The sequence below is a fragment of the Neurospora tetrasperma genome (genome assembly GCF_000213175.1).
Source record: "Neurospora tetrasperma FGSC 2508 unplaced genomic scaffold NEUTE1scaffold_4, whole genome shotgun sequence".
Taxonomy (NCBI): Eukaryota; Fungi; Ascomycota; class Sordariomycetes; order Sordariales; family Sordariaceae; genus Neurospora; species Neurospora tetrasperma.
In genome coordinates this window covers 755,795-779,238 of record NW_009799102.1, presented here as the reverse complement: position 1 = coordinate 779,238, position 23,444 = coordinate 755,795, and the positions used below count along the sequence as shown (strand labels likewise).

The window sequence follows — 23,444 nt, the reverse complement described above, 5'->3', positions numbered from 1 at the left end:
ATTGGGATCCATTATGGACTCGCTGATAACATCGTCGGCCCTACCTGAGCCAATCACTAACAGCTTTGCCGTTGTTTTTTTGGAGACGTGCTGGGTGCCGAGGCGGTGGCCGATGACAGAGAGCTCTGCCGCCCGCACAGCCAGCTCCTACCTTACCTAGCAGCTCTTTGCCAGCTCGCGGCAGTTGCACGCGGCTGGTGAAGGGCCCGTGCTTCGTGCGCCTATCCTCGGCCAAACTGTGTCAGTCTCCATCCGTCGGCAGCTTTGGGATGAAATCATGGGAGTTGGTTACAAACAGAAACATCAAATCCTTCGACTCTACAACTTACACCGGGTCGCGGTAAACATTGCAATGTTGACAATGACGTCTGGGGGCCCCGCTTGCCACACTCACAGTGACAAGCCCTCCCCGCGCATGTTGCTGTCACTTACCTTGTTGACAGGTCCACTGACTCGAGCAGAGTACAGGCATGACGGGACTCCAATCCATCCCGGCTTGTCCGCAAACCTCAAAATCATTGTCGCCATGATGTTGAAGCGCGACGGTAAGGCAGCACTGGCGGTCATCAATACTACGCGAGTAATTCCAAATTACCTACAAAACTTTACAATTCTTCCTCCTATTCTCCAGGTTCAGTTCCATCTAATGTAACACCTTGATATCCCCATGGCAACCCCCCCCTGGACCCGCGAAGCTTGTCATGCTCGACCTGACTCGAGCTCTTCGCGCCTTGCGGGGCAAGGGAATGACGATGTCTCCAGCTCCTCCCCCAAGTCCCCAGACCCTCTCCCCTTGACCCGTCCCGAGGACCCCATCTGGGGTCAAGCGGAGCTCAAGACTCACCGAAGGTTCCGCCAAATCTTCCATCACATGGCGTTTTTCTATCACATGGCTTTTTCCCATCATAGTTTTCTCCCATGTTGCACGACTCGTGCGCCCATTCGTGGCTTTGCGTGGCTTGAGAGTTCAGTCGGCCACACCAAACCTTATCTCAACCTCCTGGTATGGAAGCCTTGGAATGCTAATGTCCAAAGGTAAAGAAAACAGTCTGATGCTGCCATTAGCCAACACCTCTTCTGGTTACATCTCTTTCCCCTCATTATACCACACCCCAGACTCCCCGGAGCTCCTCAAAGACGAGGATCACCGTGTTTTTAGCCTTATGTGCCGCTGCTGACAAGATCTCATCCTTCTACTGCCGCGGTTTAGACACTGCCCTTCTCCAGCACAACTTCTTCATCATCGACACTCCCAGACTACCCAACTCGCACTATCCATTTTGAGCTTCAGGCCAGGGGGTATCTACCACGCGATAGGGTGCTCATCAGGGCCTCAACCCATTAGTTCAGAGCCCTCTTATCCCTGGACTCTAACCAAACATGGGCTACCATCTTGGGTTTCATCCTGGCCCTGTTCATGACCCGAAATACTTGGGTTAACTACAAAATCCGCAAGGCCGGAGGTGTCAGGTCTTCTGTCCTGGTTACAAACCCCATCACAAAGGTCATCCGTGACCAGCTTATGGCAGTCAGCCTCGCCGGTCGTGACACCACTACAAGGCCGAGATTGTCAGCGCGCCGGGACATGGAGTTCCTGTTGCGTTCTTTGAAGCTCAGGAGTGCGACGCTGTGTAAGTTGTTGGCGTATCAACAGATGACGTTCAAGGGTTCAAAAGGGTCCATGGTGTTGATACTACACTGAAGCCTTGCATCAGTGTTTCCTTCCTACTTCCTGTTAATTGTGTGCTGAAAAAGTTCTACTGGCTATATTGTCATGCCAATTCAGTGTCGGCGATAAGTCGAGCTCATCAACTTCCCTCTTCCCAAAAACCTCCACCTAGAGAATTCTGATGGTTTCTTCGACGGCACCCGTTTCGAAGAAAGTCGGCTTGTAGTCCCAGACATCTTTGTCGCCGACTGCTATATTCGCCATATCTTGGCTAAACACTGCCCTGACATCAATTGTCGCCCACTCCCGACGTTCTCTAGCTATCCCGACACGCACGTAGTCTGTTGACGAGCCTTGAATTCTTTGCAAGAGAAGTGCATATTCGATATGAACCCTTCCCTTTTCGAAGCTTCCACGCGTCAAACGAAAAGACTTGATTTGTCGTGAAGCAAGGTAATCCCGAAGTGACTTATCCGACTTTCTGTACTCGGAATCATCGATATCCAGCGACGCACTATATGACACCTGAATCTCATGTATGTTAGTGAAATAATTGACCTGGTCGGGGGTTATGTATGAACGCCACCCGCCAAAAAGGTAAAATGATGCATCACCCAACTGTCCGAAAACAGTCATGGATGCAGCCGAAAGTTTCCCAGTAGGATCAGCAGTGGCCGGGAGGATTGATACATCTCGCAAAGTGAAGAGTTGGTGAACTTTCTGCGAGGTCAGGTCAGCAAATTTACCATCAATCCCATGGCCGTATATTACCGGCCCGTCCCATGCAGCCCATGACCAGCTAGGAGCTCGCCAGGGTTTGGCTTTTGCAGTGGCATATTCCTTGCTTTCGATATAATCAGGTGAGAACTCCCAGAGCAGATCTGTACTTAGTGAGTCGCTCCAGAGCCCTGCAAGATAACGAGCCCCAGCTCTGTGCTTTGCCATACGCTGAGAAAGACCGGAAATTGCAGGGAGCTTATCAGAAGCGAAAGAAAGCGCTGACTGGGTGTATGTCTCGATGAGATCTCTCCACAAGTTGGCCCGCGTATCGATGGAGTTTGAGCCGATTGACTTGTGATAACTCATTTTATTGACGACTCCATGGTTTAACTGTCTTTTGGGAAACTCGGCCAACCATCCCCCGTTGCATTCCAATACCACGCCAGCTGGCAGGAAGTGGACTACCCTGGGAGACATTATCCGCTCCTGCAAAGCCCAACCTCTGTGGAGCAGCGGTGTATCTGTATCGGAAATCCCTTCCTCGGGGAGTGCAACAAGCGATATTTGAAGAGGTGATCTGTCCGTCGTGAAGCCAGTGATTTTGAAAACCTCTCGGTCAGTCCAACGCTTAAGACCTCCATGGCAATTCGATGATGCCGTTGCAGCAATAGTGAGATAGGAGTTTCCATACACGTTGCACATGTCGGCTGACTCTCGCTCCCAATCTTTGTCGTCGTCCTGTATGATGCAAAGTGAATCAATCCAAAGAAACCGGATTCCCAGATTCCGAGTCAGTTGGATTGCATCTTGAAAGGTTTGTGGTATTTGGTCCCATTCTATAGACGCCAGATGCTGCGAGTAGTTTCGCTGGGTTGTTTTGAGCGGCTGTTGCGTTCCCCAGCAATGACTTAGACAGGTATATGTCAGAGTTGCCGTTCCCAACCGCTTTGTCTCCACAAGACGAATCACTCCAGACGTTGGTCCTACGTCTAGAAGGCGGCTAGGTAGATGTGCTTCATTCGACATGCAACAGGATTTCGCATGATACTTGGCACAGTTGTCAAGACCCCTGGATATGTTTGCGACGAGATCAAATTCGAGGTATTGTCTACAGGCCGTGGCGATATTGGTGACTTCAAGCGGCTGGTCTTTCCATCCAAAGTAGTCTGCGTAGGTACTAGCGAATGGCATGGTCATTCCCCAAGGACAGGGTACATCTTCGGTGCCTACAATTGCATTTGGTATTAGTAACCCTTACTCTACACGGCTCTAGCATGGTAGTGTTGTGAACATTACATGATATGAGAATTCGTCTGCATGCTCTTAATTGCTTCTTGTAGGTCAGAAGACAAAGTTCGAGCGAAGTCCCCCGTAGATCTTCTGCGGTTCTCAATCTGCCAGTCGTTGCCTTATTTCGGACTCCATCGTCACCACCTGAGCTTGCAAGACAGGCCCAGAGCGTAGTTTTTTCAGGTTTGAGAGGATTGCGAAGAAATATCTGGTAAGCCACAAAAAGTATACGACAGAGTCCGCATTTCTCGGGCTCTAACTCCTGTATCGAACGAAGCATACGACGGCCAATATCATTTGGGATACTTCCACAGATCCGGCACAGGGACTGGGGCAGAGGACCGGTAGTTACTTCCAAAGGATCACCGGAGTCGGATGGCTTCCACCAGGGGCTCAAGGACTCTGCTGAGAGAGTTCCGTCGGGCCATTCGCCGCCAGCAATGAAGCCTCGACACCCGAACTTGTTTGCGTCGGCTGAGGGTTGTTCTGATGAGTCTTCCATCGTCTTGGATGAGCTGGAGTCTGTTGCTTGAACGGAGATGGTCCGAAATTGTGCATAGGTAGACGACATGGCTGTTTGCCTTCGGGTGGTTGTGAGATGCGGTCGAGGTTGGGCAGTCGGGCAACGCAGGTGAAGAAGGAATCCTGCTTCAGATAAGGTATTACTCAGCCTCCCCTCATTCCCTGATGTCGGGTGACATGTGATCCTGTAATCGGGCAACATTCATTCAGCGAATTGACCCAATAAAATCGTCGCAAGACACGACGGCCAGCCGCCCGTATGGGGGTTGTCCGAGGATAGCAAGAAGAGCATCACATTGTGAAGCCACGGTTCGTGGTGGTACTTCAGATGTTGCGAATCCCATTGACCGTCGGTGATTTGGTCGCATTCTGCCCTCGTATGATGAAGGAGAGAAGTGGAAGGACAAGGGGGGATTTGTTGAGATCCCTTCCCAGGGGATTCACAGAGATCTTGTCCCCCTTAGGAACATTCCCGCAGCGGGGCAGCCCCGCTTAAAGGCTCACCCAACCCGCTAAGGTCCGGGTATATGGATACATTCCGTCTCCCGAAACGAGTTTTAATCCTCTACCATATCAGACTGCATTTTCTTCCACAAATACCTGTAGTATAGTCATGCCAAAAAAAAATAAAAAAAATAAAAATAAAAAAGAATTCGTTTTTGATACTACCCAAGTTTCCCGTAAGCCGTCCCTGCCAACGATGTTGAGTGTGACTCGGCTCCGCATGAACCTAGAAGTGACACTCGACGAGCCGGAGCGGGCCGAGAGCGGGCCGGAGCGAAAGTGAAATAGCTTTCGATCGAGTCGCTGGTTGATGGGAAATGGTCGAGATTATCACTGGGGTATTCTACCACCCCTCAATCCAAATATTGCAACAATCACATCGACCTCCACCACGATGTTATCATGACCTTCCTGTTATTCGATCATGAACTGCTACATTTCACCTTCTGGCAAGTGATCTTATCTCTTCCTTAGAAACAATGCCACATGTACTCCATCTCGATCACTTCGCGCCATGCTTCTCATAGATCTCCTTCTCGAAATCCTTGATCAACGGTTCAATCAAGGGGTCACACGGGTCCAAAGTCTGCGCCCCAAATACTCCACAAACACCGGCCTCTCGATCGACGAACTGTGTTTACATATCAAGGTTAGCGAATACTTCTCTTCGTCATGGTTCAAATCAAGAAAACAAATGAAAACTCCAGACTTACCCAATTCAAGTTGAATACCCCTCCCCACCCCAGATACCCCTTCCTCCTCCACCTGCCACTTTGGTCTGCCTTCCCCGGTTCAACAACGTGCAGTCCACCCGCACTCCAACCATATACTAATCCCTTTGCCTTGGCTGGCACCTCTACATAACCCACCACCCACTCAGGCGTCTTCATATCCTCATTTATAGCTTGCTTCGTCTTTTCCTCCTTCAACTGCCCCTCGAAAAGCAACTGCGCCGTCTCCTTCTTCAGGAGTCGTTCATCATCCATCAACAATGAATGCACCACCTCACAAAAAGCCCCCAAATCCGCAAACGCTCCCTGCCCACCAAACGCCCCTCGATCAGCCGGCTTCATCAGCTGCGGCGTATCAACGTGTTTGGTCTTTCTTGCATGTCCTCCACCTCCCGCCGTCCCCACCCCATTCCCTTCCTCTCTCTTCCCCATCTCCGCCACTCGTTCCCTCTTCCCCTCTTCTCCCTCAGTCGGCCACACCCTCTCGGGATAGAACGTCACCTTGCCCTTTTCCAATCCCAACTTCTTTACCAAATTCTCTTGCAGCCAATCATCCAAACTCATACCACTCACTTTTTCGAGCATCCACCCGACCCAATCTATCCCGCACCCGTACGCCCACCCTTCGCCCGGTTCAAACAAAAGCGGACAGGAAAACTGTTCGGGAACCGTCTGCGCAAAGGCTGTTGCTATCGGCAAATGGGGGATTTTGCCTTGCTGCTTCAACTTCCATTCATTCCAGGCGATGAGGGAGGGGTGGAGGAAGGTGTACCCGCACCCGGAGGAGTGGGTGAGCAGGTGTCTGACTGTTATATGCTTTGTGCGGGAGCGGGTGGCGAAGGGGTCGGTGGTTGTTGGAGACAAAATAGGCAACGAAGCAAGGTCGGGGAGGTAAGTTTTAGGGTAGGAGGGGTCGGTGACGGGAGTGTCGAGGCCAAGGGGAAATGAGTCACGGTAGGAGGAAGAGTCGAGAAGTTGGAGGACGGAGATGGATGTTAGGAGTTTGGTCATGGAAGCTAGGGCGAGGATGGTATGCGTTGTCATGGGGCGCGGGTTGGAGGGGCAGAGGGAAGCATAGCCGGCGGCGTGGGAGTAGTTGAGGGTTCCTGTCGAGGTGTTAGTTAGAATGAGTCGCGGACGGTGACGGAGAACGAAGGAAAGGGAAGCAAGAGAAGAGAGGAGGAAAGGACGGACCATCTTTGTTGCGGGCGTAGAGGACTACACCAGGGACAATTCCGTCGTCGATGGCCTTTTGAATGGTGTTTTCGAAGTTGTAGGTGGGTGCCATGGTGAGTGGGTGTTTGTTGAGTACTGCTTTTTGGTGTGTGGTTCTTTTCAAAGGAAAGGCGAATGAGTGCCGACCTGATGAGAGACTGCTAATGAACAGTCAGTGTCTGGTCCGGAGGCTCACAAGTCTTTATAACCCCAACTTCTCCCGTCTCCCATCTGCCGTCTCCCGGCTGAGAAAAAGAAACGAAACACACACAGCCTAATGTATCCGTGCCCTCGCCCGTCACACACTTGCTTGCAGATCTTCACACCTCCCACCTCCTCCCGCCAGTAACCCGCCATTGAACCCATTGATCGCCACCGACCGACCGACCGACAGCAGCAATCCCGTCAATGAGTATACTCATCGTCTATCCAGCCTATCGCTAACACAGAAAACTTCAACTTCACACCGACCCGACGAGTAAGAGAGAGTATTAACTTAGCTCGTTGACCACCTCGTTACTTACCGTCGAGTGCCGTCGGTTGTCTGTTGCGTCGCTTGTGTTTCCACACGGATTCGAACACCGCACCAAGATGTCGTCGTGAATGGACGAAGAACGAACGAAACGAACGACAACTTCCAAGCAAGAGAGGGGTCGTTTAGTTTATCTAGTCTAGCAGAAGTCTACCTAGTCCAGCCTAGTCTACCCCAAACCAAACATGCGTGCATGCATGTAGGTAGGTATGCAATGCATGTCTCACCCTTCCCCAGCCCCAGTCCCTAGAGGTACCTAGGTAGTCCCTACTCCCTAGTTCCCGAGGAAAGCGCTGTGGGCTGTCGGATGTGGTGCGGCTGGTGCCGCGGTGCGGGGAAATACCCGCTAAGGGGCCTCGAGGGGGGGGGCAGGAACGGGAACTGGGAGGGAACCTAGTGAGGTGCCGGAAAGCTAATCCCCCCCCCCTCCTCTTCCAGGCAGAATGTCGGAACGAAGGGGAAGGGAAGGGGAAGGGGAAGGAACAGGCCATGGATGGGAGCAGGCGGGTGCCCGTGTTTTTTTTACATAGTAACTTGGGTAGTTGGGTTTAGACTTGAGGGAATAAGTACACATCCAGTTGTCTGGAATTGGGACGTAGGTCTACTACGTATATGTATGGTCGAAAAACAGGCGGAGGAGAGGCCATGATAGTTTCCCAAGTTACGTTGCAAATATTAGGTTTGTGATATCCAGTGAAATATAATCACCAGTTCAGAAATGACGACACCAAAGCACCTTGGACTTGGGTACCTAAACTATTCAATTGGTTACTATAACAAAAGTCAAACATGATTGTTTAGACCAAAAAAGGGGGGGGGTATAAGATTTCCGTGCCTCCTGACGTTCTCTCTCTCTCTCCCCTTTCTCTCTTCTCTTGTAGACTACTCAAATCTTCATCGAGCCCGTGAACAGGAAATTATATGTACTGATGTATTGTTATTTCCAACAGCCCTTACTTCACCCACCACTTGTGTAGGCGCGGACATCACCACGTACTCAGACCCCGGTAAACTGGCTCTCCTCAAGGAGTTGCACCAGGCTCTTTCGCGGCTTCGGCCTTCACCTTGCTTTCCTCCTCGCCCTCATCCGCATCTAACTTCTCTTCAACCTTGACGTTCTCCTTGTTCTTCTCCTTCGCCTCCCCCTTATCCTCCTCTCCATCGACAGACTCCTTAGCAGAGCCACTCGCTTTTTCCTCGCCCTCTTCTCCTTCTTCCTGCTCCTCTCCTTCCTCCTCCTCCTCCTCCTCCGCCTCCTCTCCCTCCTCTTCCTCCTCTTCCTCCTCCTCTTCTTCGTCATCCTCCTCGTCCTCACCATCATCATTCTCCGCAATAAGGCCATTCATGCGCTCCCAAACCTCCCGTCTGATCCTATCATCCTTGGCCTTCCGCGCCCTCTCCACCTCCTCGACACCACCACTCTTCTTCAGCTTCCCCTCCTCCACAAAAGAGGCCAGCTCCTTCGTAAGCGGGTTGACCATCCTGGTCTGCAACTCCTTCTGCCTCAGCTTCTCCGCCCTCTCAATCGCCTCCAATCGGCTCTGATGATTCGGCTGCAAGGCGCGCACCTCGCCCAGAACGCCCTCCTTGGCCTCGCTAGGATCCGCATGCGTCACCTTCTCCGAGATGCTCTTCAGCCCGCGACTAAAGGCGCCAAAGGGCGTGGGGCCGTTGGACACCGAGCCGTTAACCGTATTGCCCTGTCCGCCCTCTTTCATCTGCTCCTTGGTTGCCTGCTCGACAAGCGCAAAGGTTTCGCTGGCCTTCTCCAAGTCGTCGCGCAAGTCGATCATCAGATCTTCCATGAGGCGCAACTCGTCGCGACCTTGGCAGACCTCTTCGAGCTCCTTTTCCCAGATCTTGGTCCAGATGGGTTTCTCCTTCTTCATAAACTCTTCCATCTTCTTGAGCTCCTTGGTGAGCGTGGTGATGTCCTTGGTGACGGACTCGAGCTGGTTGGGGCGTGGGCGGACGCCGCGGTGGACAACGTCCTTGCGGAGGTCCTCAATGAGATCTTGCAGGTCGTCTACCTTGTTGACAAGCCAGTCACTATCGGCATTGAGCAGTTTACGACCCTTGGTGACGTAAGCGCGACCCGAGTCGCCTTCCCCATCGGGAACGGACAACTTGGCGGCGGCGGTCTTGACATTGTTGGCCTTGTTGCGAAGAGCAGTCATGGACCCTTGGACTTCGGACTGGAAGTTGGAGTAGGTCTGGCGAAGAACGGCGAGGTCGCGACGAAGGGATTGGATCTCGGTAAGCTGGCTTGGGCTGAGCTTCTTGGACGAGGGACCAGCAAGGGCAGCAGCACCCGCGACAGAGGAAGACGAAGAACGTGGCGAAGCCATCGAGTCCATACCACTCGGTGCGATGATAGTGGGAGGTGGCGTGGCGGCAATGCGAGCGAGATCCTTGGCGGTCTCCTGTTGGCGCTCCGACACACGTTGAATGGTGGCGTTTTGATCGTCGACATTTTGTTTAACCTGCTGGATGATGGTCTTGAGGGACCCAATGCTCTTGTCAATATGCTTCTTGACTTCATCCAAAGCCTCTACATTCAACACAAGTACTGTACGGTCCTTGATATCTGACAGATCCTCGAGCTCATGGCGGACACCGGAGACGGGGTCTTGAATGTAAATTTCCGGTAGATCCGCTCCATTCTGCTGTGTGTTCCACGAGAACTTCTCGATAAAAGCCAGTTGAAGACGAGCGATAGACAGATCATCGTAGCCCTCAGGGAGCACGAACTTCTTGACCTTGGACTTGTACTGCAGGAAGAGGGTCAGTTCCTTGGTTGCGGGGGGCGAGTTCTCAAGCATAAACGAGCTAGGCGGTTGTTTATCGGGCGTCGGGGCGCGAATGGACGGCTTGTGTTGATGCTGAGGAGCGGCAGGCGCAGGAGCAGGCCTCGTAGCAGCGGGCTTAGACGAGTCTACCTCATCCACCATCGGGATAGGATCTGCGAGCGGGCCATTAAGAGTAGCGCTTGGAGTAGGATACTTGTCATCTGGCGCCTGGACATTCAAGTTGTCGGCCTTGCTGAATGTATACGAATCGGCGGTTTCAGGCTCTTCAGGAACCCGGCTGGGAACTCGAACGGGAGAGGAATCGAGGCCAATGGTACGTTGGGACTGGCTCGAAATATTGCGGCTGTGGCGGGGGTTTCCCCTTGATTGCATCGCCCGCAGCGACTCTCTGAAATCGCCCCGGTTCCTATCAGGTATCGGCGTTGTCTGGGGTGGGACCATAGTGCCAAGGTACTTGGAAATCTGGTATGCATCATATCTGCGGGAAGCTCGTCTTTCCAGATTACCTCCTTTTTGGAGAGCCGCCAAGGCGCTCTGTCCCGATTCCTTGGGCGGCGGCGGCGGCGGAGGGAAGTTGTCGACGCTGATTTCCGGGGGTGCCGGTGGGCCCGTTGGAATTGTCTCTTCACCTGGGTAAGGCGCCAGAACGGGTATGTTTTGCATCGTGTTGCTCGACAGGCTGGACTGGTCAGAGGTGACAGAGCCGCGAGATTGGTCCCGTTGCGTGGGAAAACGTCTGGTGGGTGATGCCGTTGTGGGACCAGAATTCCGAGAATCATCCCTGAGAGAGTCCGGTCGGTAGCCATTGCTCTCCAGCCCTTCGTTCAACATGTTGGTGAGCCCAGAATTAACACTAGCCATGGTACTAGTGCTTGTAGTTCTGGTGGGCACGCCACTGCTACTGGGCCCAGGTCCGCGACTTGGACCATGGCCTCCATCGTCTCCTGCGATACTCGGCTCTCTATCCCGTTGCTGGCGATGCCTTAGCTTTTGCTGTTTTCTCTTTAAACCATGCAGCAGATTTATGATAATATCACGTATCTTTGGCAGGTATTTCTCGAGACTTTCAGCGCTGGCTTCCTGACTTAGAGTGGCCTCCAGGATGGTGCGCAACATCTCGGGTACGTTGCCCAAGTCGTCGATATCGACATTGATGGCAGTAAAGGCTCGGCAGGCCATATTAAACTCATAGCCCAGCCGTACGTAGACGTCGGAGACCTGGGTATCGGTTGCATTTCCACGGGACCATTGTGTCAGGGTTTCGAGCAGTTGCTTGGTGGCCACAAGTAGATGTGTGACGCTCCTTTCGATTTGCGATAGCGGGACGGATGACGAGCCGCCAGATGACTGTTGTCAGATGCCATGGTTAGCGGCGAGCTGGCAAACGGCAGAGGAGGATTGGAACAGAGGAGAGGAGGGAGGTATCATGACGCGCGCATGTAGATGGAAAGACTCGAGAGAAGGGGGGGCCGCAAAACAGGCCGATGGTAACAACAGTAAAGGAAGCCAAGGCGGGAAGATGATTACTCACATTGTTTCGCCTTGTGCTCCCACCGCCGCCGGGGCCGCCGCCGGGACCTTGAACTGAGCGACTTGAGCCAGCTGAAGACCTCGACATGCCAGCTTGGGGACCCATATGTCCTCCCATCCCAACGGCAGGCGATATCGAGCGGGCCGGCATGTTGGGAGGCGGACCACCACCACCACCACCACCACCACCGGGTTCGGTGCCCGGGGCGGGGGGGCGTCGCTGCATGGGGCGGCCGGGACCCGGGACATTCATCATGTGCTGCGCTGCCTTGCTGTCTGATGGATGTGAGAGAGCTTGTGATGTTCAGGGCAAATGGTCGTGTCGCAAAAAGGAGATCACCTCGGGCGGGATGGCTTGTGTTGTCGGGTCGGCACCTCTAGCAGATGTTGGGCAGAGATGGGAGATTCGACGGCGCGTAGATGGCGGGAGCTACGTCTAGACCGGGCCGGGGGCGTTTGGCGACAGGGTCTTGGTCGCTTCAAATAAAGAGATAGTGAATCGGTTTGACGGGATGACAAAAAGCCCTTCAAGATGCTGGCGACGACTGATGTTGCTGGCCGTCTCAATCAGGGCGGCGCATCAGGATATGGTGGCGGACAGTAGTAGGTGTCTTGTCTAGAAACAAGCTTTTGAGAATGCGGGAGGTAAGTTGTGTTTGTTGATGGACAAATACTATGGAACTGCGTTGAGGACGGATGTCCCGTCGTTGGTGGTGTCTCTGACAAGTCGGGGACTACACTATAATTGCAGTGGATTGGAACTTGTATCGCCAAATGGAAGCCAAAGTGGAGGCGCAGGCCATGCCCGGCAACGGCTCCAGTTGGGCTGCCAGCCGCTGTGGTGGGCTCCTGACCTCGCTTCCCTTGTTTTGCATTTCGCCATCACTGTTGGTTCAAGCAGATTGTACTAATACCTTAGCTTGTAATACTCAGGCTGTTACTGTTAGTGATGGCTGGGCGCGGTAACAGCACATGATATCCGCTTAGCTGAGAGGAGCGCCTGAAAGTGAGCACATGGCAAGAATAGGGCAGGGGATCCTGAGGGGTAACCGTGCCCTTCCCTGGACAGGGGTAAGAGCGGCCGATAACAGGGGGTACGCTACAAATTATCCATTCTCATTGTTGGTAAACCCTGTCCAAGCCAACCATAGCTGTGATTAACCTGTAGCCCATGTGATCCGTCTCACGCGACTCAACACGACCCTGGGGCTCTTGTCCCCCACAGCCCTGCTGAACAAACAACTCCCCGTGTTTCAATGTTTCATCCAAACCGCCAAAGACATGGATCACCATCACCGCCAGATCTCCGCATTTTGGACCAAGGATGTTGACAATAGCCGTCATCCCGCTACACCACCATCTCGTCAAATGCCTTTTTTGTAGCACATCATTGACGTCGCACCTCATCCATTGCCGTCCGCATGTAAAACACAGTACAAGCAGCAAAGTCAGGGAACGGGAAGAGGCTACACCGACAAACACACCATGAACATATAGAAGGCGGTAACCTACCTACTGTCCACCACCTCAGTGTTGAGTCCGGTCCTCTGTTCCTTCCCCGGATGTCATCATTACCTATCCTCACCGAATCACCCTGAAGTTGGCAGTCTTGAGGGAAGGCGCAAGGCACCGACCGGGCAGAGATATTGGTCCAAATTCAGGCAGCCTCGAAATTGAAAGTGTCCAACAAAGTGCCTTCCAGCTTTAGGCTTACATTTTCTTCCCTGCAGTGTCCGCAACAACAACAACAACAACAGATGAACTCCGTCTCCAACTCGTATTTTGGAGCTTCAATGCCATCCGACTTCACGCGGCCTTAAACCACTTCTTGTCGATAAGTCAATATTCTCATTTCGATTTTCATGAACCCTACATGGGCGCGGAGCTGGAGGTGAACTCGTCAGCGCAGGCCATGTCAAGCTTCCAGTCGGCAACAACAAAACAAGGCACAAGAGGATCGCCGACGTCAATTGCTGAAGGATTTCAACTTGAGTGTCGCATTTCGAACGTGGTGTTCAACCCTGTTATGAACAACGCGGTCTGCTGGACATACCGTCGTCTATCGGCCAGGTTGCCTCCCATCCTCCCACCATGAGCGAACGCAGATTATACCAGGCAAATTTGCAAGCTTCGACACCCATGTTATTCAAACCTCAGCCATTCGAAAAGGAACCATCATCCCTTACTACCTGGGCACATCAAAGGGCTCCATGATGCGTCGAATCTCCCTCGCCATAGTCCGCCGAGTCTCCCGCGGTTTCCGAGGTCTGTGTGGCACCCGCACAAGAATATTGCCCTCCTGTCTCTCTTCTATCTGGAACATTTCGAGTCGGGCATTCCTCCCGTACTCATCCGATTTTCCAGCAGACGAGCTGCTTCTGTCGAGGTCATGTCAGTCATCATCAGCGAGACTTGTCATGAAAGATATCAGCCTTACTGCTTGCTGTTGGGCATTGTGAGCGAAATGTCAATAATATTTCTCTGCGAATGTTGAGTTGAGGTAAAGGGGACCGACCTCCCTGTGTTGAGCGCTGACAACTCAGGCAGCGTGGCTTTTATCTGTTTGTCAAGGCAGCTACTTTCTGCATCGAATCCGGAAGACCCTGGATGACAATAGATGTCGACGATCCCCCTACCAGAAAGAACGCACTGGGGCTCGTGAGGCCCCCATCTCTCTACACCAAACCATGCCTCAAATGGCGTACCTCGGACTGGATGCTGGATCGAGTAGTACAATTGGCGGAATTTGAACTCAGCTTCCATTCTGACAACAGCCATATAGCCAACTTGTCTTGTTCATCGGCAATAGGTGTGCGTTTCAACGTGGATCTGGATATACCTAGCGCTACTGCTGTTCTGCCCGCAAAACACGCGGCCACTCGGCTAATCATCGACAAAACACCTACACCATCGGAAAGCCAGTTTGCCCACGAGCTTTACCTGATTGGGAACCCAAGGTTTCTACCTGTTGTTTGAGGGCGCCATGGTTCGAACCATGCGCATGCGTCTTACAGCCCTACCGGCTCACTGCAACCCTTGGATGAGCAGAAAGGGAAAGTCGACCTCAAAAACTCTGCCGTGCGACTTGGCTGGGTTGTATTTCAGGCCGCCATCTTACACACATAAGCGCAATGCATATCACCATCTCGTCTTCCGATTGGCTTGGGCTTGAGGGAGCTAAGCGCAACCGCGTGGATTGCTGACCACAATGGGCCTTGTGTCACCACGTTTGTTCATCTGTGGCATGGCTGTTAACTTGTCTCCATCACCTGCCAAATCCGGGGGTCGATTGGGGGCTTGTTCCACAGTATTCTCAGGATTTCTCTCTGTCTGTTCCAAAGGGTGCACACTTCGGAGCTATTGGGTGCTAGTTTTTTCTTTGCTTTCTCCCCCTTTTTCACTGTTATCGTTCGAGGCGAAATTGCCCCTGATCATGTTCATCGGCCACCTTTCTGGAACAACTCGTCTTCTGGCCGAGAGTGCCAAGTTTATCCTCACAGCACTACCACATTTTGGCAGATATATGCCACAGCCCATTTCGGTGGCTTGGTCTGGCGGGCTGCCACGCTTCTGGGGTAAGACGGCTCGATTTTGGGTGTGCTGCCGTAACTTGCGGTTGGATCAATAACAGTGGCGGCACGGTTCCTTCTCAGCCTTACGGAAGTGAGCCGAACCGAACATCGGTGCCGTCCACGGGTCAGCACAAGTACTGGCGAAATCGCCTTACTGATTACTGAAGACACATGGCGAATTCCTCGTGGCCAACCCTTTGAACCCATCGCTGACAATTTATGACCTGTCTTCGTTGTCACACGGCAAGTGTCGTGCATGTTGTTGTCAGACCACGTCTCAATTCCGGTCACCCTTCCCAACATCCAACCCGCGGGGTCGCGTCTAGTTGCCGCGCTGACAAGGTGGAGGATCAAACTCACGTTCGGAACTTTGTCGAGTTGAGCATTTCGCTAGCGTGGCTACCTCACTTCACTTCACGTCTTGCTGGCTGTGAGGACACCTTCTGACGCAGACTCAAGACCAGGTTTCCTTCAGTTTCGTCGGTAAAGTTCAGCAACATCAGAAGACCTTGGCGATACGTACCGAGAACACTACTGGTAGCTTATGCCGCGAGTCCTTCACGATACCTGTCCGTTCGTTTGGCTACCCGTTCCTTTTGTTCTCACAATGCCTGTTGGTGCCGCTAGCGGTCATCTTTCTCCATTTCAGTATCCAGTTACTTCCACCCAAGCTCCCATTCCGGCGGGTACCTTATAGTAAGGTGACCCCCTCAGCCATATCCAGTCCTCTCTGCAGCCACTCTCTCGGTGTGAAGCAAAACCTTCACCCAACCAACCTTCCATCCATCCACCTCACTACTCCATATCCTTCATTCCCTCAACCTCTCTCCTCCTCCCCAGCTCCGCCAGAAACTTCCCACTTCTCTCATCTCCCAGCCATTATCTCCTTAGCGGGCCGAAGGGGTACCTACAACTTAGGTGCCAACCTCCTTACCCACCCTCTTCCCATATCATAAACCCACCCATCCCGATAACACTGGGGACACATCTCGCCAAAGCTGTGGAACAATTGTCCATACGCGTCCCTAGATAAGGGGGCTCGTTGACGTTGGGAGGGGTGGCAGTTGTAGTTGCAAAAGGCGACGAAGCCGGGGTCGAGATCGCATCCGCAGGCAAAGACACCGGGGTAGGGGAAGTAGAGACACATTCTTGTGTGGTGTCTTTGAGATTTGCTTGGGGTTGTTGTTGGAGTGGGGTTGTGGTAAAGACTGTGGTGGAGGTTGTCTTTGTGGTTATTGGGTGATGGTGTTATTCAGACGTATGGTGATCGTTGACCTGTAGGATTGTAGATATTCGGACCTCGAACGCTGAAGCCTTGCGCATCTTTATACAAATTATAGTCACATATTCTCACAGCCAGCGGTTAAGCAGTTGATCACAAGCTGCTTGCGAGCGTCTAATACTCACCGCAAAGACGGTCATGATTCACGAGATGGTAATTCACGCGACTGGCCGGGAGGAAACAAAGGTTTTCGACGTTGGTTCGTTCGCCTGACTTCAAGACCAGAAGGCGGGACGTTGGAGAAGGTAAATATATCTCAAAATTTGTCCCTCGTCCCGTCCCAACCGCAATCAAAGGTATCGTTGGGTCCCGGGCAGGCATCTGGGCAGCCAGAGTCACATGCTCTGTGCCGTGCCCGATGTACCCTCATCACTACCGCCGACATGTCTTTCACTATATCCTGCCTCATCAACCTCGAGGGCGAGCACAACTTTGATGATTGGAGACACCGCCTCATGGTCGAACTCGACTGCCTCGGCTTCATCGATTAATGTCTTCGACACCATCGCTGAACCCGACAAAGAAGTCCAGCCCGACGTCTACGAGACGGGGTTTATCCAGCGCGCCATCGCTATGAAGATTTTAATTGTCCACGCTCAAGAACAGGGATATCATCACCACTCTCATTTGCAATGGTTGGGACAGATGGAACAGAGATCCCAAGGTTCTGTATGATCTCGTTCAGTCGTGCGTTGGGCGTGTCGTCACCAACGAGGTGAGACGTTGAGGCATGATTCCTCTCGGACTCGCTCCTGCTCCTCATAGCTGTTATCCAGGCGTTCATAATGGGCATGGTAACGGCTATGGTCAGTCGATGATGTTTTTTCCGCCTTTTCCCCATTAGGAGGTTTTACTTGTGTACAGGTGATCCTATAGTTAGGAAGCCGCTCGTGAATGAAAAGCAACGCGTGAATCGGTGATTCACATAAGGTATTCGGGAATTATAGTAGAGAAGGATGAATGATGTCTTTTTGATATTAGTCCGCCGCTAAACGCTGTGCTGTCGTGGCATGGCTGGATGGGTTACATGGGTTACCGGCGGACCGGCCACTGGCCAATGGGATGGAACATTTATGATACCTACCTCTATGGACCTCGGATGGTTCTTATCCTTATCGATAATTAGGCATTATCTTCCATCTTATCGATAGACCGATAGACTGTACGTAACAGGAAGGCGGCGACGAGTGGCAGATCTGACTTATATCTGTCTGACCAGATCCGTGATGCCTTCGTTCTCCTTCCTTACACTTTGATATTACCTTGATCTATGGCTTCTAGTCTTGTTGTCTTATGCTCGTAGAATCGCGCTTTCACAAAGCGAAAACAGTGTAGAAATTGCGAGTATTCTTGATCCTTGGGGTCGACGTGGTGTTGGCTCGTTCCCTGACAATTCAGCTACATGCATCCATTCATGGTGTTGATCAAGAGAGTATCGCCAGCATAGACATTTTAGCCAGCTACAATAGGTTGATCAGGACGAACATTGTTCAGATCGTCCGTCATTGATACTAAGTATGACCGTTGTGATATATCTACTTGGAGATGAACAAGAAATCCAGAGACAGTTTTTCTCAAGTGCAGCATGACAAAGCTATAATAAGAAGAAGAAAGGAAGGGGATATCTCAGCTGGAGGCACGTAGCCTTTGTCAATTGTGTCTGGGTATGACCCAGAACCTACCTTACAATGGATATGATTATGTGAACTCTCAAAGTTTCATACTTCAAAGGTCACTTTATTCTTGATGCTTTTGCGCATTTCTGTAATTGGTTTTCCAAACTGTTGTCATGCACTCGTCATTGCTATCAAAGCTAGATGTCTATTATAGTACCAAACTTTTAAAGTTGTTGACTTTACGATTTTACTATTCTGTTCACGAGACTGACTGAAGTGTACATGTATGTTTTTGTAAAACAACTTGCTAACTAAAAATCACATTGCATTTCACCTTCAAAAACATATAGCAGGTACAAAACAAGAAGCATCGTAATCAAAACATCAATCTTGCAAGTGAGCATACCCAGCTACGAAGAAGACAATACCAGAAAAAAGTGAACGAGCGAGGAAGGTGCCAAAAAAAAGAACATGGTCTCTCCCGCCGGGAATTGAACCCGGGTCTCGAGCGAATCGAACTGATGTTCAAGCTTGACAAGCTCACATACTGACCACTATACTACGGAAGATGTACAACTGTTGCTCAGCTGTCGTAATTGGTTGTTGGTAATTGGTCCAGCAGGTGAATTTATGAAGGGGTAGAAAAAAAAAGAAAATCTCGAAAACTTGTGGGCAAGCCGACAGAGCATTGGGCAAGTTGGACAAGGGAACCAGGCACAGCCACCTATGGTGGAGTAAAGTGACGTGGTCCTGCTGGCGCTTGCAAACCTGAAGGATGTCCTTGCTTGGCAGAGTGGAGAGTGGTGATTGGTGCCTTGCAGCTCTCCACTTTTAACCACTTGCTTCCTGCGTCCTTTGTGGAAGGAAAGAAGGGAGAACCACTAACTTCATTGGGATTGGGAAGATATGAATCTCTATTCTCACATTGATGCTTTGGGCCTCATTTCAGTTGTTTGCGAAGAGGCAAGATTTCGGATGGCATTGAGTTGAGCGACCAGTCCCGCCAACAACACAACTGAACCTGGTCTTCTTCCGATATCCCTTTGTTCATACTTACGGGCACGCGCCTGCGCCTGCGGCCGCCGCCCGCTTTCCCTCCTTTTACGCCTCACCTCAACACGTCTGCAAAACGAACCAAATGTTCTCTCGCCTACTACATTGCCGCTCCCTCGAGGCTTGAGAAAGAAAATACAACAACTAGAACCTAGCTCATCTGGTAACGAGCATTGCCGTCATGTGCAACCTCAACCGCTAACTTGGCGAGAGATACTATGACGTTGACGATTCAAAACTATTGTCTTGAAACGGACAGTCATGTGCAGCTGATGAAGGTCTTTCCCGACATGGAGAAAACGAACGGCTGAGGCGGAGGGTGAGCGTTAGGGAGTTTACGCGCCGGAATTATCTATTGGGGACCAAAATATTGAACTCTATCCAATTCCTGGTTGAACATGCCCTGTCACGGCCTTCAACATGCCGGGCCCCTCGGATTTCGAGGCGACAACCTCCCGAAGCTCCTGCCTTCTTTACCTTGAGCGAGGCTTGGAGGCTGAACGAGATTCCGACCCGTCCGATGCACCACCGCACGCAGGAAAACTTGATCAGCATCCCAGGCTTCTTGGTCTGGAGAACGGCCGGCGTGACGACGCATCGTGTGTAAGTGGGTGGGTGGCTCATGATCATGAACGACATACTTTTCCCAAAATGATCATGCAACAGCCATGGCTCGACAAGACGGGAGTAACGCGAGCGAATAGACCTTTCAGCCGAGGAGTCGTGTGGCTATAGCTTGTCAGTCTCATGATGCTTGCCCGTTGCTGACGGAGCGGGTAGTGAAGGCTTGAATGGAGGACTTTGTGGCAGGTATATACACGATTGGGGAGGGCGATTCAGGAGCTACAAGTCCATTGTCCGCGTGATGTTCACTCCCCTACACACCAAAAAACGATCAGCGTCTCCATCGGGGGAAGGGGATCTAGTTGTTCAGTGTCTTGTCGGATGCTTTGTCCGAAACAGGCAACGAAAACAGCTGGTGGGGCAATTGCTCTCTGTTGTGAAAGTGTAAGACAACATCTGGTCGAGGAAGTGGTGTGAAAAAAAGCTCGGACACTCGCTGGGTTTGGTTTGGGAGTCTATAAGCGTGTCCAGACCTTTTTTCTTCTTTTTTCCTATACCGCCTGTCGGGCCAATGATACGTACCGTCAGGACTCCAAGACTAAGTATGTTCGCATAAGACCCACTACCTGCGGTGACAACAGCGTATCATGTACTTACAGACCACAACGCGGCGATCCGAACAACGCAGAGTTAGGTTGAGAGCGGATGACAACATTCAGCTCGAGACTTCTGTAATGGACAAACAGGTCTTGCCCAATTTCCAGCTGAGCCCAACTGCGCCTTCAGGTGGACGGAAAAGTTCAATGTGAAGCGTTGCCCCTTGTTTCCGGACTGTTCTTGGCAGCATAACAGTGGAAGTGCTCGCTCAGTCATCCATCAACACAATTTCTGCTTCCTTCATTCGCAGAGTCTATCAAGGTGAAATTGACCACAAACAAGAAGCCCGGAAAAGATGTTGCCATCGGAATCTCGTCTTGCAACATTTCCAAGGACTTGGGCTGGCAAACAAGCCGTAAAGGGCTATGATCATGAACGACCTAGACAGAAACGGATTCGTGGCGTGCGTCTGCATCAGGCTTCTACACAGTAGTGTAAAGTGTTGTTGCTGTTTGGTGCGTCCCGCTAAAAGGACAAACGGCGCAATCGGATACTGTCTGAATGCCGTGCGACCCTGACGATCATAATTGTATGCACCGTCGTATGACTTTTGGAGGTTTGGCACGTTTCACAGGACGTCCCCCCGGATTGGTTGGTTGCCATGTTCAGGACTGTATGTCCGGTTTTGCGTCGTCGATCCTTGGCTCCATAGACCGCCTTATTGAAAGAGTGCATAAAGTTATGCAGTTTATGGACGAACATTTTCTGTTGGGAATAAGAGATGGATGTGTTCCAAGCATTAGGCCAAGAAGGGTCTAGGCAAACACGGTGTCAATTCGAGGTCGCATCCAAGATCGAGATCGATCTCTGCCAACAGATCGATCAAGGTTGATCTTGTCCACATGAAGAATGGGGGATCAGACAATTGAAGAAAAAAAGAAAAGAGGAGAGGGCCATTATAATTGGTTGCACCAGCGACATGGACACTGTTAGCTCCGTGCCGGACCATTTGTCCGTGGTCCTGGCTACTATGTACACTACAGGGGGGTGCAGCTTGTGATTGGATGCCCCTGGCAACGTAAATCTGGGGATGCCCTCTCTTTTGAGCAAAGACATTGTCAAGAGAAAAAGTAGTGAGGACGGATCTGATGAAGGACAACTTGACCCGGGCGCGTGGAATACAGGCCAGACAATCAAGGTACGAGAGTTACACAGTTATGCAGTTCCGTGGCATTGGCAGCTGCGACGGCTGCTGTCACCCACGGGAGGAAACATTGCTCCTGACGAATGGCACGGGGGAATTCCTCATCGCCCATCCGGGTGCGCAACCAAGAGGCGGTACGCTGCAGTTACGTGGCTGGAACTGGAGCGGCTGAAAACACGAACGGTTGCGTTACCCGATCCCGAAAACGTTAAAACCGTTACGTACCAGGTATTGTCTGAGGCTCTCATTGCTGTGATGTCAGTGTGCTTCTGTATTCCATTTTCATCCATACTATCACGCTTTGCAAGCTCTGACTCCAAACGGAGACGGACCAGGCACTTTTCTGAATGAGTTTCGTCAACGAATTCAAGGAGGAGGTTGAAAAAGGAATTAGGGTAATTAAGAAGATTAAAACATATGGTACGTATGACTTCGTAAGACTGACGTTAGTGTGGTATCACCACCTGACAGTATTCAGGGGATGAGATGTAGTCAAACCAGCCATTTTCTGTGCGAAATTAGAGTTATTGCCACTTGCAAATCATCGCGCTAACAAGTTTGATGCTGGCAGAGGTGTAAAAGGGCACCTCGTGAACTGGGCGATCTCTGGAGGTGGCCATTTCAAAGGTCGGGTGCCAGTATGTACAAGAAATAAGCACTTTAGTCATCATGAAATCATGATTTTCTGTAGCATTACTAGCGCCTAGGAATTCCATGCAGCGGTGTACACCTCTGGTGGCATTAAACCTTAACCGCATCCCCACAAGTAAATATGGGGTAATGCAGCTAATGCCACCTGACATCGTAAATCATCGCGTGCAAGCTAAGCCATCCTTGTAACCGACTGGACCTTTTCTCCTGCCCGGAAGTTTCCTCCGGCCATACTCATAAACCCGCAAATTCGTTACCAGTCTGTCAGTATCAATGAAGTGAAACAGTTTCAAAGACAGGAGTTTCACGCTAAGCGTGCGCTTACATAGTACAGTAGCTTCGATCTTTGCCCGAATAACTGCACTTGCCATTGTACAACTCAGTACCTAGGTAATTCTTGCTTTCTGCATGTTCACCCTTCTACACAGTATTCGCGGTGGGGAAATGATGATCAACTCCCATTCACTACTGACAGTTGAAGCAGGTAAGGCAGTCTGCTCCTCCTCTACACTAGCCCATGCTGCTGCCCATGCTGCTCCTCGGGTCGATTTCAGCCCGAACCCGCTATGTTCAACACTTGGATAGTAGGATGATGCTAGCATGCTGACCATTGGCTACTTTTCCGAGCTGCAGGTCGCCATCTCGCGAATCTCACCGCCGGGGTTAACACCGTTGGTCGTGGATTGATGTCTTTGACTTGCACTTGGCAACCGAGTCTCGTGGTTGCTATGTGACGATGCATTTCCCAACCCCTTGTCCGTCGGTAAAGCTACTTCCCGAGTCGAAGGTACGGTAGCGGGCTGCCAGCAAACATCTGGTCCCCCATTACCGCCTTGGCATCTACTGATGTTCAAGATTACCATGAAGATCGCAACCCAGCTTGCTAGATGTCCACTCTCTGGTGCCCCAGAGTCCAGACTCCAATGGACTTGGAAGCTGTATTCCCGCTGGAAATGGGTGCCATCGTGCCATCAATCTACAGGTACCTTGCAACCTCCCTGCGTCTGGCGGCTCAGATCTCTAGATACTGGGTTGCATTACTTCCTACGAGACTGGTACCCAATTCCGACAATCCCTTAGCTGAGATTCCACTGCTCAGTATCAATGGAAACACTGATGATGCTCCATGTGCATTTCCGTTCCTGGGAGGAGCCACGTTCGTCATTGGCGCACTTCTAACCGTGTACACTAGTTCAGAACAGTGCTGAATCTAGATATGGTCCGGACTTGGTGTTCCTCATGTCTGACATCTGGCAGCATTAGGTACTCTAGTGAAAGGATCGTCATTGCTCTTTCCAGATTCCGAGCCACGATGTCGGTTATCGTGGCCAGATTTCCAAACAAGCTAATGGAGGTTTGCGCCGCATACTCGTTGCTTTTCC

The 23,444-nt window shown here is 51.4% G+C and overlaps 9 protein-coding genes across 9 annotated transcripts; 3 read left to right on the top strand and 6 right to left on the bottom strand.

The window, feature by feature from the left end:
* Nucleotides 1-3,169: 3,169 nt before the first annotated feature.
* NEUTE1DRAFT_34046 (uncharacterized protein) lies at nt 3,170-3,328 on the bottom strand (the record flags this gene model as incomplete). The annotated part of the gene is made up of 1 exon (XM_009853246.1): nt 3,170-3,328. A coding segment is annotated over one exon (159 nt), but the record flags the coding sequence as incomplete, so codon positions are not given.
* A 1,803-nt stretch (nt 3,329-5,131) lies between these two features.
* NEUTE1DRAFT_83312 (uncharacterized protein) lies at nt 5,132-6,724 on the bottom strand (the record flags this gene model as incomplete). Its single annotated transcript, XM_009853559.1, has 3 exons — nt 5,132-5,321; nt 5,419-6,542; nt 6,631-6,724. The coding sequence occupies 3 exons, from the start codon at nt 6,722-6,724 to the stop codon at nt 5,208-5,210; spliced, it is 1,332 nt and encodes a 443-aa protein (XP_009851861.1).
* A 1,481-nt stretch (nt 6,725-8,205) lies between these two features.
* On the bottom strand, nt 8,206-11,629 carry NEUTE1DRAFT_44579 (uncharacterized protein; the record flags this gene model as incomplete). The annotated part of the gene is made up of 2 exons (XM_009853299.1): nt 8,206-11,340; nt 11,525-11,629. The coding sequence occupies 2 exons, from the start codon at nt 11,627-11,629 to the stop codon at nt 8,206-8,208; spliced, it is 3,240 nt and encodes a 1,079-aa protein (XP_009851601.1).
* Nucleotides 11,630-11,873: 244 nt separating this feature from the next.
* On the top strand, nt 11,874-12,489 carry NEUTE1DRAFT_101519 (uncharacterized protein; the record flags this gene model as incomplete). Its single annotated transcript, XM_009853558.1, has 4 exons — nt 11,874-11,939; nt 12,047-12,123; nt 12,322-12,364; nt 12,457-12,489. 4 exons carry the CDS (start codon nt 11,874-11,876, stop codon nt 12,487-12,489), a joined length of 219 nt encoding a protein of 72 aa, XP_009851860.1.
* A 17-nt stretch (nt 12,490-12,506) lies between these two features.
* On the bottom strand, nt 12,507-12,867 carry NEUTE1DRAFT_101518 (uncharacterized protein; the record flags this gene model as incomplete). The annotated part of the gene is made up of 2 exons (XM_009853557.1): nt 12,507-12,584; nt 12,670-12,867. 2 exons carry the CDS (start codon nt 12,865-12,867, stop codon nt 12,507-12,509), a joined length of 276 nt encoding a protein of 91 aa, XP_009851859.1.
* Nucleotides 12,868-13,708: 841 nt separating this feature from the next.
* NEUTE1DRAFT_101517 (uncharacterized protein) lies at nt 13,709-13,977 on the bottom strand (the record flags this gene model as incomplete). Its single annotated transcript, XM_009853556.1, has 2 exons — nt 13,709-13,901; nt 13,961-13,977. The coding sequence occupies 2 exons, from the start codon at nt 13,975-13,977 to the stop codon at nt 13,709-13,711; spliced, it is 210 nt and encodes a 69-aa protein (XP_009851858.1).
* A 2,514-nt stretch (nt 13,978-16,491) lies between these two features.
* On the bottom strand, nt 16,492-16,883 carry NEUTE1DRAFT_45521 (uncharacterized protein; the record flags this gene model as incomplete). The annotated part of the gene is made up of 2 exons (XM_009853344.1): nt 16,492-16,721; nt 16,742-16,883. 2 exons carry the CDS (start codon nt 16,881-16,883, stop codon nt 16,492-16,494), a joined length of 372 nt encoding a protein of 123 aa, XP_009851646.1.
* Nucleotides 16,884-19,466: 2,583 nt separating this feature from the next.
* NEUTE1DRAFT_18812 (uncharacterized protein) lies at nt 19,467-19,649 on the top strand (the record flags this gene model as incomplete). Its single annotated transcript, XM_009853234.1, has 1 exon — nt 19,467-19,649. A coding segment is annotated over one exon (183 nt), but the record flags the coding sequence as incomplete, so codon positions are not given.
* A 608-nt stretch (nt 19,650-20,257) lies between these two features.
* Nucleotides 20,258-21,762, top strand: NEUTE1DRAFT_101514 (uncharacterized protein; the record flags this gene model as incomplete). Its single annotated transcript, XM_009853555.1, has 5 exons — nt 20,258-20,396; nt 20,652-20,762; nt 20,824-20,889; nt 20,987-21,094; nt 21,476-21,762. The coding sequence occupies 5 exons, from the start codon at nt 20,258-20,260 to the stop codon at nt 21,760-21,762; spliced, it is 711 nt and encodes a 236-aa protein (XP_009851857.1).
* Nucleotides 21,763-23,444: the final 1,682 nt, after the last annotated feature.